General features: G+C 42.8%; 1 protein-coding gene across 1 annotated transcript in view; it reads right to left on the reverse strand.

Annotated features, from left to right (window-relative positions):
* The window catches only part of LVRN (laeverin), a 237,581-nt gene that overhangs the window by 89,670 nt on the left and 126,667 nt on the right, over positions 1 to 21,244 (reverse strand). The window contains exons 7-11 of the mRNA XM_075341890.1: positions 18,901 to 19,044; positions 17,550 to 17,615; positions 17,358 to 17,423; positions 11,186 to 11,355; positions 5,717 to 5,793 (exon numbers count right to left, since the gene is read on the reverse strand). Coding sequence (XP_075198005.1) covers positions 5,717 to 5,793; positions 11,186 to 11,355; positions 17,358 to 17,423; positions 17,550 to 17,615; positions 18,901 to 19,044 — 523 coding nt within the window. The remainder of the gene's footprint in view (positions 1 to 5,716; positions 5,794 to 11,185; positions 11,356 to 17,357; positions 17,424 to 17,549; positions 17,616 to 18,900; positions 19,045 to 21,244) is intronic.

Below are 21,244 nucleotides of genomic sequence, written 5' to 3' on the forward strand. Positions count from 1 at the left end.
GCATAAAAGGAAGATATGGGAATGACTGTAATTGTCTGATTGCCCCTGCTATACATAGCGGTGCTTCAGCACTGGTCCGTTCACAGGAGGATCATAATGACAGGCATAGGAGTCATCAGTAGAGATGAGCAAACGTGAGTTTTAATGTTTGGTTTTTGGCCGAACACCAACTTTTTGCTCAAGTACACTCGGTGCTCTGCCCAGTGTGAGCCGATTGCAGTGCTTGAATGGCTCGCACTGAGGGTAACAACAGCTTTATCAGATGTAGTGTGCAACCAGCAGCCCCCCAAAAAATGGAAAAAACAGCCCACCTACCCCAGGAAGTGATCTGCTTATGGCTGGCTACATGTGGGTGGAGACCCGCATTGCAGATCAGTGACTTCCATTGTAGTTTGGGCCAAGTCCAAAATCATGGAGGTACGGTTCAGCTGCATGCTCCGAACCATACTTCCACGGGTTCGCTCATCCCTAGTCATCATCAGACCTCTGGCTGTCATGGTAACCTTTCAGCTGTCATGTGTGGGCATAGCGTGCGAGCCCACATCAAAGCTGGTGACACGACTTTTGATCTAGTTAGCTTAATGACCTCACGCAGCTCCCTATACGAGTATTTAGTATGATGGCTCTTACAGCCTCCTATATACATCATTATGGCTCCCACTTCTCCCTTTATAGTATTATGGCCCCCATAACCTCTTGTATTCTTTACTATGGCCCTCATGTGTAATATAAAAAAAGCAAAACATAAAGTGTATACTTATCTGATCCCCAGCACCGCAGCCGCTGTCTCCTCTTCTATAGCAGGCCTGCAGAGTTGGCATGATGCAATGATGTCACTGCGCTTTGTGCGTGGAAACGCTGATGTCCTATAGTGGTCTGAGGCTTAGGAGACGTACAATGATGCAGCACGGAGCTTTTGCACCATGCTCTATCACAGGATTGGTGAAAATATGATGCACTTGAATTCAGCGATCACAGGAGATCTGGGGAAGAAAATCAGGGGAAGAAATTCGGGGCCAGAGCCCCGGATCTCCGATGCTAGCGATGTCCCTGATGAACAGCAATTTTCAAGTCGTGCCACATATTCTCAAAAGGATTGAAGTCTGGCCTTTAAGTGAGCCATTCAAACACATGAATATGCTATATTATAAACGATTTCATTGTAGCTCTGGCAGTATGTATAGGGTCATTGTCCTGTTGAAAGGTGAACCTACTTCCCAATTTCAAGTCTTTTGCATACTCTCACAGGTTATCCTCCAGAATTTCCTTACATTTAGCTCCATGCATCTTCCCATCAATTCTAACCAGCTTCACTGTCTCTGCTGAAGATAAGCATTCCCACAGTATGATGATGCTGCCAATATGTTTGATAGTGGGGATGCTGTTTACAGGGGAATGTACAGTTAAGGGGGCTTTACACGCTGCGACATCGCTAATGCGGAGTCGTTGGGGTCACGGAATTTGTGACGCACATTCGGCCGCATTAGCGATGCCGTTGCGTGTGACACCGATAAGCGATTTTGCATCGTTGCAAAAACGTGCAAAATCGCTAATCGGCGACATGGGGGTCCATTCTTAAAAATCGTTACTGCAGCCGTAACGAAGTTGTTCCTCGTTCCTGCGGCAGCACACATCGCTCCGTGTGACACCGCAGGAACGAGGAACCTCTCCTTACATGCCTCCCGGCTGCTATGCGGAAGGAAGGAGGTGGGCGGGATGTTACGTCCCGCTCATCTCCGCCCCTCCGCTGCTATTGGGCGGCGGTTCAGTGACGCTTCAGTGACGTCGCTGTGACGCCGCACGGACCGCCCCCTTAGAAAGGAGGCGGTTTGCCGGTCACAGCGATGTCGCCGGACAGGTAAGTATGTGTGACGGGTCTGGGCGATGTTGTGCGGCACGGGCAGCGATTTGCCCGTGTCGCGCAACTGATGGGGGCGGGTACCCACACTAGCGATATCGGGACCGATATCGCAGTGTGTAAAGTAGCCTTTAGTTTTTCGCCACACATAGAGTTTTGCATTTAGTCCAGAAAGTTCTATTTTGGTCTGAATTGACCAGAGCATCTTCTATCACATGCTAGCTATGTCCACTACATGGCTTTTTGCAAACTGCAAACAATATGTCTTATGGCTTGCTTTCAATAATGGCTTTCTTCTTAACACTCTGCCTCAAAGGCCAGATTTGTGGGGTAAACAACTAACAGTTATACTTTGTCCAGATTTCCCCTTACCTGAGTTGTGGATCTCTACAGTCCCTCCAGAGTGACTATGGGCCTCTTTGCTACTCCTCTAATTAGAGTTCTATTTGTTTGTGATCTCAGTTTAAGTGGAAAGAGATGTCTTGGTAGGTTTGCAGTAGTGTAATACTTCAGCTATTTTTGATGATGGGAAGCGTATGAGTGCTCCGTGAGATGTTCAGAAGTTGCACAGTTTTTTTCTGGGGTTTTTTTTAAACTAACCCTGTTTTTCTCTTCTCCACAACTCTATCCTTCACCTGTCTGATGTGTTCCTTGGTTTTCATAATGCTGTTTCATCCCTAATGTCCTCAACAAACCTCTGAGGCCTTCACAGAACAGCTGTAGTTATACTGAGAATAAATTACACCCAACCCAAGTAGACTCAAATTACTAATTAGGCGACTTCTTGAGGTAATTGATCTCTCAGGATTTTTTTTAGGAGCATCAGACTACAGGGGGGCTGAATACAAATGCACATAACAATTTTCAGATTTAGATTTTTTAAATATTTAGAAATATTTTAAAACGTACATCATTTCCTTTAGGCTGGAATCGTACGATCATGTAAAAAATTTGACCTATTTTCACCCAGTAGAGTAGAACGAGTGAAATCTGATTGGTATTCCATATGTTGTGCAAGCACTAAGTGAGTGTGCAGTTTTTTTTATTTGTCTGGCATCTGTATGACATGCGTATGCCATCTGTATGGTATGCGCTTTTTTTCTCAGCAACTATAGACTTGCATTGGTGAATGTGAATCTTGAGATTTAGACATCCACTCACAACATGTTGAGAGTTTTATTTCTCATCCCAAATGCAGGTGAGAAAAAAAAATTGCACATCTGCTTTGCCTCATTGACTAACATTGGTTCCTGTGCAATACGAGATTATCTTGCATTACATTCTTCTGATTTATATGCTCATGTGAGCTAGGCCTTACACTTAACAAATACTTGCTACATTGTGTTGGTATATCATCATTAACGTCAATAAAATATGTTTAAGTTTATGAGTGTAAAGTGAAAAAATGTGGAAAAGTTCACAGGGTGTGAATACGTTTCAATTTACTGTATGAACTGTGATTACATGTAAGCCACAGGATTCTGACTAATGATAAAGCTGGCAAGGCTAAAGGCCCCGTCACACTAAGCAACATCGCTAGCAACATCGCTGCTAACGAACAACTTTTGTGACGTTGCTAGCGATGTTGCTGTGTGTGACATCCAGCAACAACCTGGCCCCTGCTGTGAGGTCGTTGGTTGTTGCTGAATGTCCTGGGCCATTTTTTAGTTGTTGCTGTCCCGCTGTGAAGCACAGATCGCTGTGTGTGACAGCGAGACAGCAACAACTAAATGTGCAGGCAGCAGGAGCCGGCTTCTGCGGAGGCTGGTAACCACGGTAAACATCGGGTAACCAAGAAGCCCTGTTCTTGGTTACCCGATATTTACCTTTGTTACCAGCCTCCGCCGCTCTCACTGTCAGTGCCGGCTCCTGCTCTGTGCACATGTAGCTGCAGGACACATCGGGTTAATTAACCCGATGTGTGCTGTAACTAGGAGAGCAAGGAGCCAGCGCTAAGCATTGTGCGCTGCTCCCTGCTCTCTGCACGTGTAGCTCCGTGCGCTGGTAACCAAGGTAAATATCGGGTTGGTTACCCGATATTTACCTTAGTTACCAAGCGCAGCATCTTCCACGCGGCGCTGGGGGCTGGGGGCTGGTCACTGGTTGCTGTGAGCTCACCAGCAACTCGTGTAGCGACGCTCCAGCGAACCCTGCCAGGTCAGGTTGCTGGTGGGATCGCTGGAGCGTCGCAGTGTGACATCTCACCAGCAACCTCCTAGCAACTTACCAGCGATCCCTATCGTTGTTGGGATCGCTGGTAAGTTGCTTAGTGTGACTGGACCTTAAGGGATTCATTAAGAAAAAAAAAACTAGACTCCTTATTCACACATTTACATGACTTTCTAGCCCTTTAGCCCCAAAGCCTGTTTTCAGCCTGTTAATATCTACCAAGTGTCACTAAACAATACCCCAAAATACCGTGTCTGCTAATTGAGTTTCTGCTTTGACTTTTTATCCTAAGTTATATGGCAAGACGCATTACAGGGTCGGTATTGACTCAGGATTGCTACTTCCAATAGCTAACCCTAGACTTTAAGTATTTTTCCTTTCTGAAGAAACAACTTGCATATTTAACTGTGGATCAGATGCAATGTGGGGCTTAGAAAGAAGAAAGGATTTGGATTTGGCAGTGCAGAGTTTGCTGGATTACTGTAGGGCTAGGTGAGAGGGCATGCCGCTTTTCCGGAGCTCTATTAACAGATGTAAAACCTGAGTGCAGACTTCTTTTTTTGTGGGATGAGTTGATGCTTTTATTTGTGTTATTTTGTCTACATAACATTTTCAATCACCCTTAAGGCTTGGTTCACATTTATCCTGTGCTCTTCGTTGAACACTTACATTGGGGGTTTCCATCTAAATAACCAAAATGCAAGATTCAGATAGAATGCTCAAAGGATCCTTTGACTATAATAAGGCAAGCAAAGTTACTCTGGACTACGGTCTCTGTTCAGCTGTGTCCATATTTTCAGTTTGAAAAGACAGAGTTGACAAAATCATAGACCAGACAGGGTCCAAAGTGACTCTGTCTCATTATTGTGAGTCTTTGAACAGGCGTTTTGTCTGTTCCGAGATTTACAAGGAAACCCGAATGTTAATGAAGCAACTGTCGACCATGCACATTGCTGCTTCATTTATTCTTATGGGAGAGCCAAAGACCAGCCAAGCATAACAATCTGCTATATTTGGCAGACCCATTAAGGATAAAGGGAGCAGAAATGCACTTGATCGATCACGGCTCCATAAACACTTCAGAAGCCAGGTTCTTGGAATTGTTGGGGGTCCACTGGTCAGACCCCCACTGATCAGGAAGTTATCCCCTATCCAACGGATAGGGAATATCTTCATAACTTGAGAATACCCCATTAAGGACTTTTTACACAGGCCCCTGAATGGCCGTTCGGGTGGATGCACACAGTTTCACATAAACATCTTTACCGGTTAAACAATTGAGCATTCCTTTAAAATTATTAACTTTTAAGCAGAAAGGAAAATCATGAATTGGCAGCATATCACCCATGTAACCAGGATATGCCGCCAAGAATAATGTAAATGAATGCCATAAACTATAGCGCTAACAGTCATTCACATGCAGCGCCAGTGACTGATTCATACAAATAGAACTGAATGAGTACAACTTGCTGTATAATTGTTTCTGTATCTGCAAATCCCAGCACTTGGAATCAGGATCCAACAGGTAGAAATCATAAAATACAGGCAGCAATCAAGCTTATATAGTGACTTTTTAATCACCCTGATGATTGATGTTTCAACCCATGCAAAAAATCCATTTTCATCTGCAGTCACAAAACTCACTAACACAAAGCATGCCGCAGCAACTAATAGTTAATTAATACCTACTTGTCGTAGTATCCAGCCATATTGGTGGTTGCTGTACTCCGTTTTTCATCCAAGAAATAGGAATAATCCATGTATGACTAGAAAAAAAATTATAAAGTGCTCACACTAATTTGAATATTATTTTACATTTTAGGAAAACACACATTTGCCTTAAAGGGAACCTGTCACCACTTTTTTTTTTGGCGTATAAGCTGCGGCCACCACCACCAGGCTCTTATATACAGAATTTTAACATGATGTATATAAGAGCCCAGGCCGCTTTTGAAGGTAATCCACTAGCAGCACGCCCTCCTTATCCCAGAACACAGACGCCATCACCTTAGTGGCTGATTTTTGCACCCTGAACTTCTTTGGACGAGGAGAACCACTGTGCCTTTGTGCCTGAACCATTGTACTCTTTTGACTGCTCCTTGTTTTTAGGGTCATACAAATAAATCTAGGTCTCATCCATAGTAACCAGTCGATCCAGGAAATTCTTATCAGTCCGGAAACGCTGGACCGGGAAGTTTTCACTCGCATGCTTCTCTGATCTGTTGTCAAACATTTGGGGACCCACTTTGCAGATAACTTCCTCATGTCCAAATGTTCATGGATAATGACACAAACATGTTCACGGGAAATCCCCATAATGTCTGCTATTGCTTTAGCTGAAATTCGTCAATTTTCCAGTATGAGGTTGTGCACAGCAGCGACGATCTCTGCAGCAACAACCACTCTTGGTCGTCCAGGACATTCCTCATCATTGGTGCTGAAGTGGCCCATTTTAAATTTGGCAACCAAGTTCTTAACTGTGGAATATGAAGGGCATTGATCCCCCAATGTCTGCGACATATCACCATGAATATCCTTCGTGGACTTTCCTTTCAGAAACAAGAATTTTATCACTCATCTGCTCTCAGTTGCTGTGAATATCGCATTAGACTCCATCAATTTGTTTTCCCGTGTGTGTAGAACACTGTTGCCATAAGCAACAAGCACAACATTTTGAAAAGATATATTAGGCTCTGTGCGCACTAGACCTTTTTACCCGCGGATTTACCCGCGGATTTGCCGCGGAAATTTCTTGAGAAATGTCTGCAATCTTTGTGCAGACATTTCCCAGCAAATTCTATGGAAAAAAAAAATAGCTGTGCGCACGCTGCGGATTTTTCTCAAGAAATTTCCTTGAGAAGAATTTCTCGAGAAACTTTCTTGAGAAAATGAACATGTCCATTATTTCTGCAGGTACCCTGCGGATTTTGGCAGTACAGCCTGCAAAAATCCGCAGGGAACCACCCGCGGGAAAATCGCGGCAAGTCCGCGGCTATTCCGCGGCTAATCCGCGGCAAATCCACATGCGGATTTGGTGCGGATTTTTTCCGGAGGTCCGGAAATCTTTCACTCCCAGAAGTTTCTCAAGAAATTTTCTTGAGAAACTTCACATTTCTAGTGCGCACATAGCCTTAGACACATAAGGCTTTCATGTGATGTAACATTCATTAGCCTACAAACAAAAAAGTTCACAAAGCTAAAGACTTATGAGCAGCCCCTCGTATAACATCGAGTTGGAGAATGTGCATAAAAATGATGAAATGGTCAAAATACTCACTTGCCTAATAAATGGGTGCACAGTGTAGAGGGCACAAAGGAGGCATTATAAGGCTGCGTGCCCATGATCTGTGTTCACAGCGTTATGTACAGTACATGCACAGTGGATGGGATTTCTAGTAATCACATGCCCACTGTGCATGTACTGCGGTGCGTATTTCCGAGCCGCAAGCATATCAACTTATTGCTGCGGAGCCGCAAGCGGTCTCCACAGGGAGAGCAGAAGAGAGAGCCCGCAGCACCCAGAACCCTGATTGTGGGCACGAGCCGTTGCAATTGATGTTTGTGTATTCCCCATGTGGGTGGGCAGTCACATGACCACACATATACGATTTGCATATTTATGATCACGCTTTTCTCAATAGAAGGAATTGAGAGAAGCACAAGAGTAGTCTGCATGTGACTTGAATGCATGGAGATGGCATACATTTGATCATGTAAGTGCCCACCCATGTTACAAGTTGCAAGTCTACAGTCATATACGGTTAGTACAGATTTTTCTATTAAGACCTGACAATCCCTTTAAGAAAAGAGAGCATTATCTTGAAAAACAAAAAAAAAGGATACAAAAGATAGCAAAGGTATTGTAAGTTCCCAGATATTAACTTGGTAATATACTTTACAATTTCAAAGTGATCCTCATGTGAGAACAAGAGCCCTGCAGCAAGATTTCTTGGCAGCAGGTACTGAGGATCAGTTTGCACACTAGGGCACATACTAAATGCTGAAGGTCTTCATGCCCATACTCCAAGACATACACCTAACTTGGCTCAATATACTTAAAATCATATAAATATTATAAAATCATATAGTTAACGCACATAATTTGGGGATTATTTTTTGTGGAGGAATCGTGCAAAACCGTAACTTTCTGGACCTATGAAAGGAGCATACACCAAAAAGAGCACCCTGACTATGCTGAAGCATGGTGGTAGCTCAATGATGCTGTGGGGTTGCTTTGCTTTCTCTGGAGAACTGAAGCATATGGATGGCAAAGTGGATTCAATCAAGTATCAGGAAATGCTGTGCGAAAATGTCATACCTACTGTGAGGAAGCTGAAGGTTAGGTGTCATTAGATCTTCCAACAGGACAATGAACCCAAGCATACCTCAAATTCCATCATAGCTTGGTTGCAAGAGAAGTCTCGGAAGATTCTGCAGTAGATGATACTTGGCCCATATCTTTGGTGGGATTAGAAGGAGCTTGCAGCACATAAACCCAAGAATATTGCATAGGAGGATATTACCCATAAGGAATGGATTAAGTTTTGTGCCAGAACTGGCATCTGGTTATACCTCAAATTTGCAGCAGGTAATAACAGCCAAGGTACTAAGTACTAAAGATAATTGTCATGAAGGGGTTGAATAATTTTGAACCATAGTAAAAGTGGAATTTTGTGTTGAATTTGGAGAAACCACTTGTTATATTCATTGTTTTAAGATATTTAAATTATTCTTATTGGTTTTTGCAAACAGCAAAAAGATTGTACATTTTGTTAATAAACCTAATGTGCAATGAACGTTCAATAATTTTGATTACAGCTGTATAAAAGTTCATGTTCTAGATATTTTTGGTGATCAATTTTTCTAGTTTTGCAAATAAAAAAATACGCATTATATACTCAAAAAAAGTAAACTTCAATTTCTGTCAAAACTTATTTAAGTTATTCTGATGAAATTACTAATTTAATTTACTTTGTAGTACTTACTCCTTAACACAATGAGAGATTTTGTCCATAGTTCGATGGGTCAAAGGTGTGACTTATACAATGTTAGATTATGTTCACATGTCCTGTAATCATTTCCGTTTTTGCATCCGTTGGGAAAATGCAAAAACAGATGTTAATGGATCCATTTACTATAATGATGACAAATCTATTATCGGAGGGGTCAAAACTTGTCATCCATTAGGTTCAATCAACCAGCCATCCATTGTTTTGGACAGACGAAACATTCTGGGTGCGGAACTTTTCTTGTGCGGATCCAAATACTGATGGCTAACGGATCCGTAAGGCATAATGGGAGTCTATAGGCAACGCATCAGTTACTAAAGCATCCTTTCACCAATCCTTTAACGGATCCATTGCCCATTGATTCCCATTCTGCTTTCACGGATCAGTTGCCCATAATTGCTAAATAGATTAGAATAGAATAGATTAGGATAGGTTAGGATACATAGAAATAAAGAATATATAGACTAGATAGATAGATGAATAGAAAGATAGAAAAAGCATGATAGATTGTACAGCTATTGCGCAGAATTAAAAAAATATTTTTGAAAAAATATTGATGTGGTGGGGTCCCCCCATTTGTAAAAATTCTATCTACCTATCTATCTATCTACAGTATCTATCTACAGTATTTATCTATCTATCTATCCATCTATCTGTCTATCTGTCACGCTCCCCGGGTCCTTTGCTCCGTTCCCCGGGTCCTCTGCTCCGCTCCCCGGCTCACCTGCCACGCTCCCCGCTCTCCAGCCTCCAGTCCCAGCGCTTCCCAGGCCCCCTGGTCCCCGCTCCCGGCGCCCGTCGGCTTCCCAGTCCATGGCCGGCTCTGCTGCGTCCTCCTCTCAGCTTCCTGTGTTGGCTTCTGGCACCCGGGCCGCGCGCATGCGCATTAGGGCGCGCGCGCGGTCACTGACCCTTTCTTAAAGGGCCAGTGTCCACGAACAGGAAATGATGCACACAGGTACAGGGTATATAGGGGGTTAATGTCCAAGGGAGCGGGGCCTGTTCTTCGTGTTTTCCCAAGCTAGGAGTCGGGTCTCCTTGTGTTCTGTGAGATACTGACCTCTCTGTCTTCTAGAGCCGATCCTGCATCGCCATCCGGTCCTGCTGTGTCTCGAACCCCGAACGCTGCCCATCTGCCATCCTGACAGTCTGCACCATCTCGGTTCCCTGCGGTGACCCGTCATCTCGCTCCAACGGTTCCGGACCCCGCCTGACATCATCACGGCTTCCGAACCTGAGCTCCGTCACCCGGACCACCATCAGTGACCTCGTGGTCCCAGGGACTTCTCCATTGTCTTCCAGTGCACGGACTGTTCTGCTACCTAAAGTGCTCCGGCTACCGGACTCCTTTCCCTCATCGGGGAGTTCGGCCCAGTGGATCCACCTCCCGGGTCTGCCCGTCCATCTGGCCCTAACACTATCTATGTATCTATAATGGTAACGGATCCTTTATCAGTTCCATGGACTATAAGGCCCTGTACGCACACTGCATTTTTACCCGCGTTTTTTTGCGTTTTTGGTGCAGAAATTTCTTGAGAAAATGGTTGTAACCTTTCTGCAGACATTCCCCAGCAAAACCTATGGAAAAAAAAATAGCTGTGCGCACACTGCATTTGTTTCTCAAGAACATTCTTTCTGCAGAATTTCTTGAGAAAAAGAATGAGCATGTCACTTCTTTTCTGAAGGTACCTGCGTTTTTTCCATAGATAATGGTAAAAAAATGTGGGGACCAACCTGCGGAAAAAAACGCTTCAAAAACGCTGTAAAGACGCATGCGTTATTGGTGCGTTTTTTGAACGCAAGTGCGCTAATCTTTCAGACTTTCAAGAAATTTCTTGAGAAATTTCTTGAGAAAATCCTTTTTCTAGTGCGCACAGGGCCTAATGATAACGGATCCGTTAATGAATTGGTTAAAAAAAGTGATCTGTTTGGATAGTCCATTAATGGATCCATTATATTAGACCTCTGTTGGATCTTTTACAAACGGATCATTACAGAACATGTGAACCCAGCCTTTAAGCAGGTAGTTTTATTGCTCTGGCTACAGATATCATAGGATATACAGTTATTATGTTTTACACTTTTGTCATCAGCATTTAGTACCATTCTACAGTCAGTAATGCTCCCATTAAGTATTATATAAACATACTTGGAGTCATTGGTGCTGTTTTCATGATTGCCGACCTTGAACTCTCCTTGACTTAGCGTTCCAGTAGACGTGTTGAGTGTTACCAGAGGTATGCCTTTTTTCCATGTCCACGAATCCATGATGTTTTTTAATGGCATTGGTAACTTAACTTCATCCTGATCATCTATAAACTTAGAACATGAGCCATGTTGTTGTTTGCATCAACAATATTTAATAACAATAAAATAATGCAATTTTAATGTTTCTAAGGACATTTCTAAGGTATTTTTTTTTTGTTTTTGCATTTTCTTCCTTTCCTTATTCCAAGACCCATAACTTTTTTATTTTTACATTTCTATAGCCGTCTGAGGGATTTTTTTTTGTGGGATGAGTTGTACTTTTGAAAGATACCATCGATATTATCATATGATTTAATGGTAAGCGGGAAGAAAATGTGATGTGTGGCGAAATGGCCAAAAAAGTGAAATTCTGTAATTGTTTTTTAATTTTATTATTTATTTCCAGAATTCAACTCACCATAAAACTGTCTTGGCAGTATGATTCCCCAGGTCAGTATGATTACATTGATACCAAACATGTATAGTTTTTGTTTTATTTAAGTGGTGAAAAAATTCTATTTTGAAGAAGAAAATCTTGCTTGTGTTGTGACTTTCCGGGAGCCATAATGTTTTTAGTTTTTGAGATATGGAGCTGAGTGAGGGTTTGATTTGTGAGCCCCGAGCTGGTGTTTTAGTGATATTATTTTGGGGTATATACACAATACAATGTTTCGATCTCCAGTTATTTTATTTTTTTTCTGTTGTTGCGATGGCCAAAAACCTGCAATTCTGGCATTTTGATTTTTTTTCTCACTATGCTGTTTAATAAGCAGATTAATTTATTTTATATTTTGATAGATCAGACTTTTATAAATGCAGCAATGTATTTTTTTATTTCTTAATTTTTAATGTGATAAAAGGGGTGTGATTTAAACTTTTTATTTTTTAAAACATTTTTTACTAATTATTACTGTATTTAATAGTATCCTTAGGGGACCTGAACCTGCAATGATTTGATCACTTGTTTTATATACAGCACTGAACCAGCATTGCTGTGTATAGAAGAAATCTCAGTCTCTTTTGAGTGCCAGCCAACAGCGGATTTTCACAGGAGTACTGCGATGACAGACACAGGGGTCATCATCTAAGTCCTGGCTGTCATAGCAACTCATCAGAGTTCCACGATCGTGTTGTGAGAGTGCCGATGAGTGCAATGAATAGCATGTCCCCCTGCGAGCAAGCGTGAAATGCTGCTGTCAGAGATTCACAGCGGCATTTACCAGGGTAACAGCTGCGGCTGAAGCGCTGCTACACCCTGGGCTGCTAGAGGCACATGTCAGCTGATTAAATTAGCCAACATGTGCAGGAAAAGAAGCGGGCTCGGTGTGTGCCCCCATGAAAGCCAGGGAAATGACTCATGAAGGGCATAGTACATCATGGGTAGTTAAGGAGTTAAGTGATCAGTTTATAAATCCTAGTAGAGTTGTTATGTATGTATAAAAAATACATGTATACGCTTTATACCATACACTATCTTTATGCTAACAATGGACTTGTATGTATATTATAGCTATACTCCTGACCAATATGTCATTACCTACCTTTTAAAAAAATGCTTTAAGTTATTGTATTATGAATACCTATATGTAGGAGTGTCGCCCCCTAAGAATGGATAAGCACGCTTTGACTTTAATAAATGGTGTTCCCACGTGTTTCTGTGTTTTGTGGACTAGCCGGAAGAGCCTGATGTCCCCCTCTGAACGGTGAAATTTGATGAGCCCTGCCCAAAAAGTGAGGGAAGATGAGAAAGAGCAGAAGAGCTTAGGGTGGGAATAGGGGAAGTCAGGTTGCCTGAGAGAGTGAGTGGAGACGTCGCCTGAGAAGTGTCCAAAAACAGCAGTTGGGAGAGAAGTGCGGTGCCGGGATGCGAGAGAGAGACAGACCGTGGCAGAGCCCTGGTAGCTGTCAAGCCAATACGGCAAAGGAGATCCTGGAGAAAAGGAGAGACGCCTTCTGGAAGAGTCAAAGAATCCTCGATCTGTTGAAAAAGCGAAGTTCCCGCCTGTCCTGGAAGGAAATTGCGAACTAACGAGGGACACCAGTTTGAGAACAGTAGTGACAGATCCCTTTCAAACTGTATCAAGAAGTGAAGATATTATTGTGACAGATGTTGAAGTTGGGAGTGGTGCAGAGTAGTCAGATCCTATGGGAAGCTCTGCTGGCTATTGAGAAGAAGAAGCATGGAACTATACAGTTCAGCATAGATTACAGAATACTGAATGTGTGTACTGTCTGAGACTCGTATCCCTTACCTTGAATTGAGAAATCATTGACAGCACTGGGGTAAGCCAAATACTTATCCACATTAGATTTGGCAAGTGGATACTGGCGGTACTTGTGGCAGCAAATAACAAAGCGAAGACTGTGTTCATCCTCACTATGGGATTGTTTTATTTGAACCGGATTCCGGTCGGGCTGTCCAGTGCACCGTTTACATTTCAGCAGCTGATGGAGATGTGTCTAGGCGATCTGAACTTCGAAGATACCGTGATATACCTGGATGATATCATTGCATACTCTGTCTCGTTCCAAGAACATCTCGACCAGCTTGGGCAAATACTTGTGCAACTGTGGGCCCACAATTTGAAGGTGAGACTGAAGAAGTGCCTCCTCTTTAAGAGGGAGATCGAGCCTATAACATATGATGTCACAAGACGGAGTCTTACATTCCCAGGACAAAGTGGTCACTATACAGCAGTTGCCAGTGCCTCGAACCTTGAGAGAGCTGAAGGCCTGCTTTAGACTAAGCGGATACTATCCTCTATTTATTAAAGACTTTGCAAAGCTAGCAGGTCCTCTGAATGAGTTGTTTGGAGGGACAGCTGGAGCTCCGAAGAACCGAAGTGTCCCCCGGAATCCTGTCACAGATACAAGATGGACATGAAAGAGTCATCTCTTATGCCAGTAGGTCTCTGTGGGACATCGAATGGAACACTCAAAATTACAGCTCCTTCCGGCTAGAGATTCTGGCCCTGGAATGGGCCATGACAGAGAAATTTGAGGGCTTCCTGATGAGGACCAAAATTCAGATAACAACCTTTTGGCCTACCCCGAGAATGCCAATCTGGGAACCCTGGAACAATGGTGGATGGCTCACTTGGCGAAGTTTGACTTTACCAACCACTATCAGTCAGCTACTGATAACACCAATGCAGATGGGCTATTGAGAGTGACAGTGGAGACTCTGGTTGGGGACCTTGATGAGTGTCTAGAAAAGTGGGAAACCCTGGACTTCCATAAGTTCACACCCCCAGTGGTAGTGTCATAGTCAAGTGGAGAGCCCTGCATGTTGCCCCAGTCCCTGGCAAGAAAAAATAAAGAGTGGGGAAGTATCCAAGATCAAGCTGTGGGGCAGCAACAGAGGAAATGCTGGGTAACCCAGCAGCAAAATCCCAATAACCAGTGGGATTGGATCCAGGTCTGAGATGTGGTACTGTACCACAAGAGACAACAGTCAAATGATCCAGAGGTGAAGTGGCAGGTAGTCGTCGTAGGACATGTGGAAACGGACACAGCTAAAGAAGCTCCATAGTTTGGGGCCCACTTCAGAATAGAAAAGACTTACCAGCGGCTACAGCATTATGTGTACTGCCCCTGGTAAAATTTGTGGAGGAAGAAGTCTGTTGGCAATGTCGAGTGTGTGATCTCATCAAGGGTATCGAACAGAGGGCACCCGTTCTGACCATACAATCTAAAGAGCCATTAGAAGTGTTGATAATCAACTGTTTCCTTGGCTAGGACACCCCAGTATTTCCTGGTCATGACCAACCACTTCTCTAAGTTTGCTGTGGTCACCCCAAATAGAGATCAGCTCACCAAATCTGCTGTATGAGCTGTCTATCAAGATTTCATTTGGGTGTACAGGTGCCTAAAGCAGATTCACTCCGACCAAGACGCATATTTCCAAGGCAAGGTGATGGAAGAGCTATACCACATGTATGACATTGAGCGGATCAGAACCACTCCCTATCATCCCCAGGGAAATGATGGAGCATTTGAACGTTTTAACCAGACTATACTTCACATTCTGAGGACACTGGAGAAAGATAAGGAGGCACATTGGTCGGATTACCTGTCAGAACTAGTCTGGGCCTATAAGAACTGAGTCCACTCCACTACGAATTGCTGTTTGGAAGAACTGGGCAAAAGATTGTTGAGCTAAATTTGCAGCAGCCAAAGGACCTGATGGAGCGAACTACCACCTCAAGGATGAAAGGACATCGGCAATGACTGTAAACTATTTAGCGATTGGCCGACCAGCGCTTATAGAAGAGAGTGTATGCTGGCTGAGATCCGATCCAAGAGCTACCATTTCAACCCAGAGACCGAGTGCTAGTACAAGAAAAATGCCCCAATGGCAAGCTGAGTGAAAGATGGGAAGTGCAACCTTATAAAGTAATTGAGCGTGTGTATGCTGTATATGCTGATAGCCTACTCTACAAGATGCAGGTCTAGAGTGGGACGTCTGCCCCAAGAGTTCTACACAGGAATATGCTGTGGCCATACCGGTCTGAAGTCCCCTCAGCTCCCCTACACAAAGACATCCCTGCCCTCTTCCCGAATCCATGCTATCCAGGTCTGATTATGATGAAGAATGGTGGACTGTTTCTGATACAGTGGGGGTCGTCAACCTGCTGGCACCAGTGATCCCATAGGTGAGTCACTACTGCCTCTTGGAGAAGAAACAAGTCAGAATCCCCCTAAAACCACTGCGGCAACCATCTCTCTGGGAGACAGCCAGATTAGATCTCGCCACATAGTCAAGAACTCTGGAGATCCCAAAGGTCGACTGCAGGGGTTCCACCAGTCCGATATGCTGATCAGTTTGCCTTGTCTATCCTGACAATTCCATTTTCCTCCTTTTTAGGTACTGTGTGCATGTTAACCATGCCCTTGCTACATAGTGGGACCGAGAGAGGCAAGAAAACTGGATGCTCTTCCCTACAGATCTAGATTCAAGAATTATAAGCCTGCAAGAATGGACTTTTCTTCACTGTTTGTAGTTCTGACATCATTATGGCCGAGGACGCCCATTATTAGTAGGGAGCTATGTAGGGATTTGCCCCATATGAACGGATAAGCACGTTGTGACTTTAACAGACCATGCTCCTCTGTGTTTCTGTGCTTTGTGGATTAGCTGGCAGAGTCAGTGCTCCCCTCTAAATGGTGTAGTTAGACGAAACCTGCCCAAAAAATGCGGGAAGATGAGAAAGATGGAGGAAGAGCTTAGGGCAGCAACAGGGGAAGTTGAATCGCCTGAGAGAGTCGAAGTCGCCTGAGAAGTGTCTGAGAACGGTGGTTGGGAGAGAAGCGAGGTGCCAGGCTGCGAGAGAGACTGATAACCAGAACAAGGCAGAGCCCAGCCAGTACCAGACTGGGAAGCTTCTGAGGTCAGCGATCACAGACATGAGGAGAGACACCTTCAGTAAGAGTCAAAGAACCCTGGGTCTGTGGATTAAAAGAAGTTCCCATGTGTCCTCGAAGGAGAGCGCACAGTGACGGGCCATCAAAGCATCACGGCATTGAGTGCACTTGTTACCCCTCAACAGTACTGTGAATCCTTTACTGGTGTGTACACCCATTAGAGTTTAGCACAGGTCCCATTAGTCAGAGAGCAGCAGCTGCGCTGCCCATTTAGTAGAGGCCAGTTAATTTGTTGGTGCAGTGTAGTCATAAGTAAATTGTTCTTGTAAAGTTTATCGTTGTATTGATACTTGTAATAGTTGGGCCGATACAGTGTTGGTGCAGCCCAGCTAGAATCTGCAGTGTTTGTTAACTCTACTGTGGCCAAACTATACTTCATCATTACTTATACATATTGTCCGTTAATAAAGCAGTTCCCTAGTTTCTGGATCCTCGCCTTCCATACCATAATTATTAATAATAATTTCTATTTACCGTATATAGCACCAACATATTCCACAGCACTTTATAACTCAACTCTGCCTGACGATAGTATCTTTGCTAGTGCAACAGTATTATGAAATATCTGATACAAGTTATTAAATGTTCAAAACCAATAGTGCAGTTAAGTATTTTATGCATGCTGCTTTGAAGAAATATAGAAAAAGTACCATTTGTAAATGATTCCACAAACCATCCTGGTCAGCATTTGAGAAAGCAAATTTCTTCAAGTATGACTGTGATGAGACAAATGGAAGGTCATTACTTCTTCAGGTGGTAAGCAGAGAGATCCATGTAGTATCAATGAATCAGATGTGATTGCCAAAAGTTCATAAATTCCAAAAATGATTTTCTAAACTCACGCTGATCCCTTTGAGGAAGAGTGTCTCTGTCAGGAAGGTTGAAGCCATTCGGATTAAAGCAGCTGCCTGTTGTGAAAAGGGAGTTCAGCTTTACTTTCTGCAGTATCACGTTTTCAGTAACTGCTAATTGTAAAAATGTTTTATGCACAAAATAGAGAACTAGTTATACTCCATTCTAGATTCTAGAAAAATGGGCCCCTAGGGGCTTTCACCAGGTGACCCATACAGTTACTAGATTTGATATGTAATGACATTATTGTGGAATTTTAAGAAATTTATTTGTCTGTGCCATCACTTTAATAGTGATTTTTCATTTTCTCTTTTATACTTTTGAGCCAGTTTCACATAGTGCAGCTTTTATACATAATAATAACCAATCTGGTGTAAAGGGGAGGAATGCATATCTCCTCTTTTTAGAATAACTCTGAGCTTTAGCTAAAAATTACATATCATATGCATAAAGTCCACTTAAAGAGAACCAACCACCTGGATTTTGTGATATGAAGTAAAAGCAGTGCCACACAGACAGTAGGATGGTGAATTCATTCATACCTGTTGTAGAAAAATGGGTTGCTTGGTTGATGAAATATCTTTAATCAGAGTTGCAGAAATGCACTGTACTTTGGATGACGTATGCATTGAAAGTGGGCCTTTGTGGCTCGGGTCCTCTGTGTTTTTACTCCTCTGGCGTCCCCCTGGCTTGCCCCCTTTTCTTTATTTGAATATCATGCCGCACTGCCATTGCTGTTGTTGGAGGGATGTGCGCATTGCCACAGTAATTCTGTCTTCATTAAAATGGCTCCGGAGTCTGCGCATGTGTGTACAGTGATTTCCGGTGCCATTTTATTGAAGACCCTGCGGTGAAGACTATAAAAGGCATCAGCACATACACAGATTTTTTTTTCCATCTGCACAAGTGTCCCTACCACTCATAAACTTCACTGCAGTGTCTTTAATAAAATGGGCTGGAGATCATGGTACGTGCATGCTCGGACTCCGGTACCATTTTAATAAAGACAAAATTACTGTGGCAATGAGCACACGCCGCCATCAGCAGCAATATTCAAATAAAGAAAAAGGGGGCAAGCCAGGAGGATGCTGGAGGAGGAATAAACGCTGAGGACCCGATCCATAATGGTCCACCTCCATTTTACCCATCAGTCAAAGTGCAGGGCATTCTGCAAATTTGGTTAAAGATATTTCATCAACCAAGCATCGGATCTTTCTAAAACAGGTATGCCTGGATTCAGCATCTTATTGCCAGTATAACACTGCTTTTATTTCATATCACAAAATCCTGGTGGTTTTGGTTCTCTTTAAATAGCCAACACTATTGTTAATTAGACATTACCTTGCTATAGGAGAAGTCATCAAATAATGGATCTATCAGGTCCACATTATTAATTTCTTCTGCTTTCACTGACACAGCTCTTGCAGATGCCCGGGTGTCTCTTTCAAAGATGTTTATTAAGTTGTGCATCATAAATAGCTCATTCTGCAGACAGAAATATATAACACATGGAGTATATCTGGGCATCAATGCACAATTGTCAATGTAGATACAACTAGATGATGAATACATTTTATGTTTCAATAAATAAAAAGGAGTTGGCCTACAAAAATGGAATAAAGTAGAAACAAACAAGTTATCTATCATTCTCTCATTTTCTATTGTGAGAAGTCATTTGTGATACAGTTAGGTCCAGAAATATTTGGACAGTGACACAAGTTTTGTTATTTTAGCTGTTTACAAAAACATGTTCAGAAATACAATTATATATATAATATGGGCTGAAAGTGCACACTCCCAGCTGCAATATGAGAGTTTTCACATCCAAATCGGAGAAAGGGTTTAGGATTCATAGCTCTGTAATGCATAGCCTCCTCTTTTTCAAGGGACCAAAAGTAATTGGACAAGGGACTCTAAGGGCTGCAATTAACTCTGATGGCGTCTCCCTCGTTAACCTGTAATCAATGAAGTAGTTAAAAGGTCTGGGGTTGATTACAGGTGTGTGGTTTTGCATTTGGAAGCTGTTGCTGTGACCAGACAACATGCGGTCTAAGGAACTCTCAATTGAGGTGAAGCAGAACATCCCGAGGCTGAAAAAAAAGAAAAAATCCATCAGAGAGATAGCAGACATGCTTGGAGTAGCAAAATCAACAGTCGGGTACATTCTGAGAAAAAAGGAATTGACTGGTGAGCTTGGGAACTCAAAAAGGCCTGGGCATCCACGGATGACAACAGTGGTGGATGATCGCCGCATACTTTCTTTGGTGAAGAAGAACCCATTCACAACATCAACTGAAGTCCAGAACACTCTCAGTGAAGTAGGTGTATCTGTCTCTAAGTCAACAGTAAAGAGAAGACTCCATGAAAGTAAATACAAAGGGTTCACATCTAGATGCAAACCATTCATCAATTCCAAAAATAGACAGGCCAGAGTTAAATTTGCTGAAAAACACCTCATGAAGCCAGCTCAGTTCTGGAAAAGTATTCTATGGACAGATGAGACCAAGATCAACCTGTACCAGAATGATGGGAAGAAAAAAGTTTGGAGAAGAAAGGGAACGGCACATGATCCAAGGCACACCACATCCTCTGTAAAACATGGTGGAGGCAACGTGATGGCATGGGCATGCATGGCTTTCAACGGCACTGGGTCACTTGTGTTTATTGATGACATAACAGCAGACAAGAGTAGCCGGATGAATTCTGAAGTGTACCGGGATATACTTTCAGCCTAGATTCAGCCAAATGCCGCAAAGTTGATCGGACGGCGCTTCATAGTACAGATGGACAATGACCCCAAGCATACAGCCAAAGCTACCCAGGAGTTCATGAGTGCAAAAAAGTGGAACATTCTGCAATGGCCAAGTCAATCACCAGATCTTAACCCAATTGAGCATGCATTTCACTTGCTCAAATCCAGACTTAAGATGGAAAGACCCACAAACAAGCAAGACCTGAAGGCTGCAGCTGTAAAGGCCTGGCAAAGCATTAAGAAGGAGTAAACCCAGCGTTTGGTGATGTCCATGGGTTCCAGACTTAAGGCAGTGATTGCCTCCAAAGGATTCGCAACAAAATATTGAAAATAAAATATTTTTTTTTGGGTTTGGTTTATTTGTCCAATTACTTTTGACCTCCTAAAATGTGGAGTGTTTGTAAAGAAATGTGTACAATTCCTACAATTTCTATCAGATATTTTTGTTCAAACCTTCAAATTAAACATTACAATCTGCACTTGAATTCTGTTGTAGAGGTTTCATTTCAAATCCAATGTGGTGGCATGCAGAGCCCAACTCTCGAAAATTGTGTCACTGTCCAAATATTTCTGGACCTAACTGTATGTATTATTAGACACTATAATTCATGGATGTTGAAATGTAAAACTACTAAATAAAAAAGACACAATATCATCATTGTGAAACGAAACTAAGGTCACTTTCATACAGCACTAACTACATCAGTATCTAAAGGACAAATTTGAAAAACTAAAAATGACTCTGATAGCTGATAATTATTAATATGAGTAAATGGATGAAGGCTGAGTTTTTCTTCTTTCATCAAACATGGTCAGGGGGATCATGAATACTTGAATATATAAAGAGAAAGATTAGGAAAAGAGGAAGAGTTATACACAACAACCAATAGGGTTGGTACACCAGAGGTGTGAGTGTAATAAAGACCCCAAATC

The sequence above is a fragment of the Anomaloglossus baeobatrachus genome, chromosome 1, assembly GCF_048569485.1.
Source record: "Anomaloglossus baeobatrachus isolate aAnoBae1 chromosome 1, aAnoBae1.hap1, whole genome shotgun sequence".
NCBI classification, from domain to species: Eukaryota; Metazoa; Chordata; class Amphibia; order Anura; family Aromobatidae; genus Anomaloglossus; species Anomaloglossus baeobatrachus.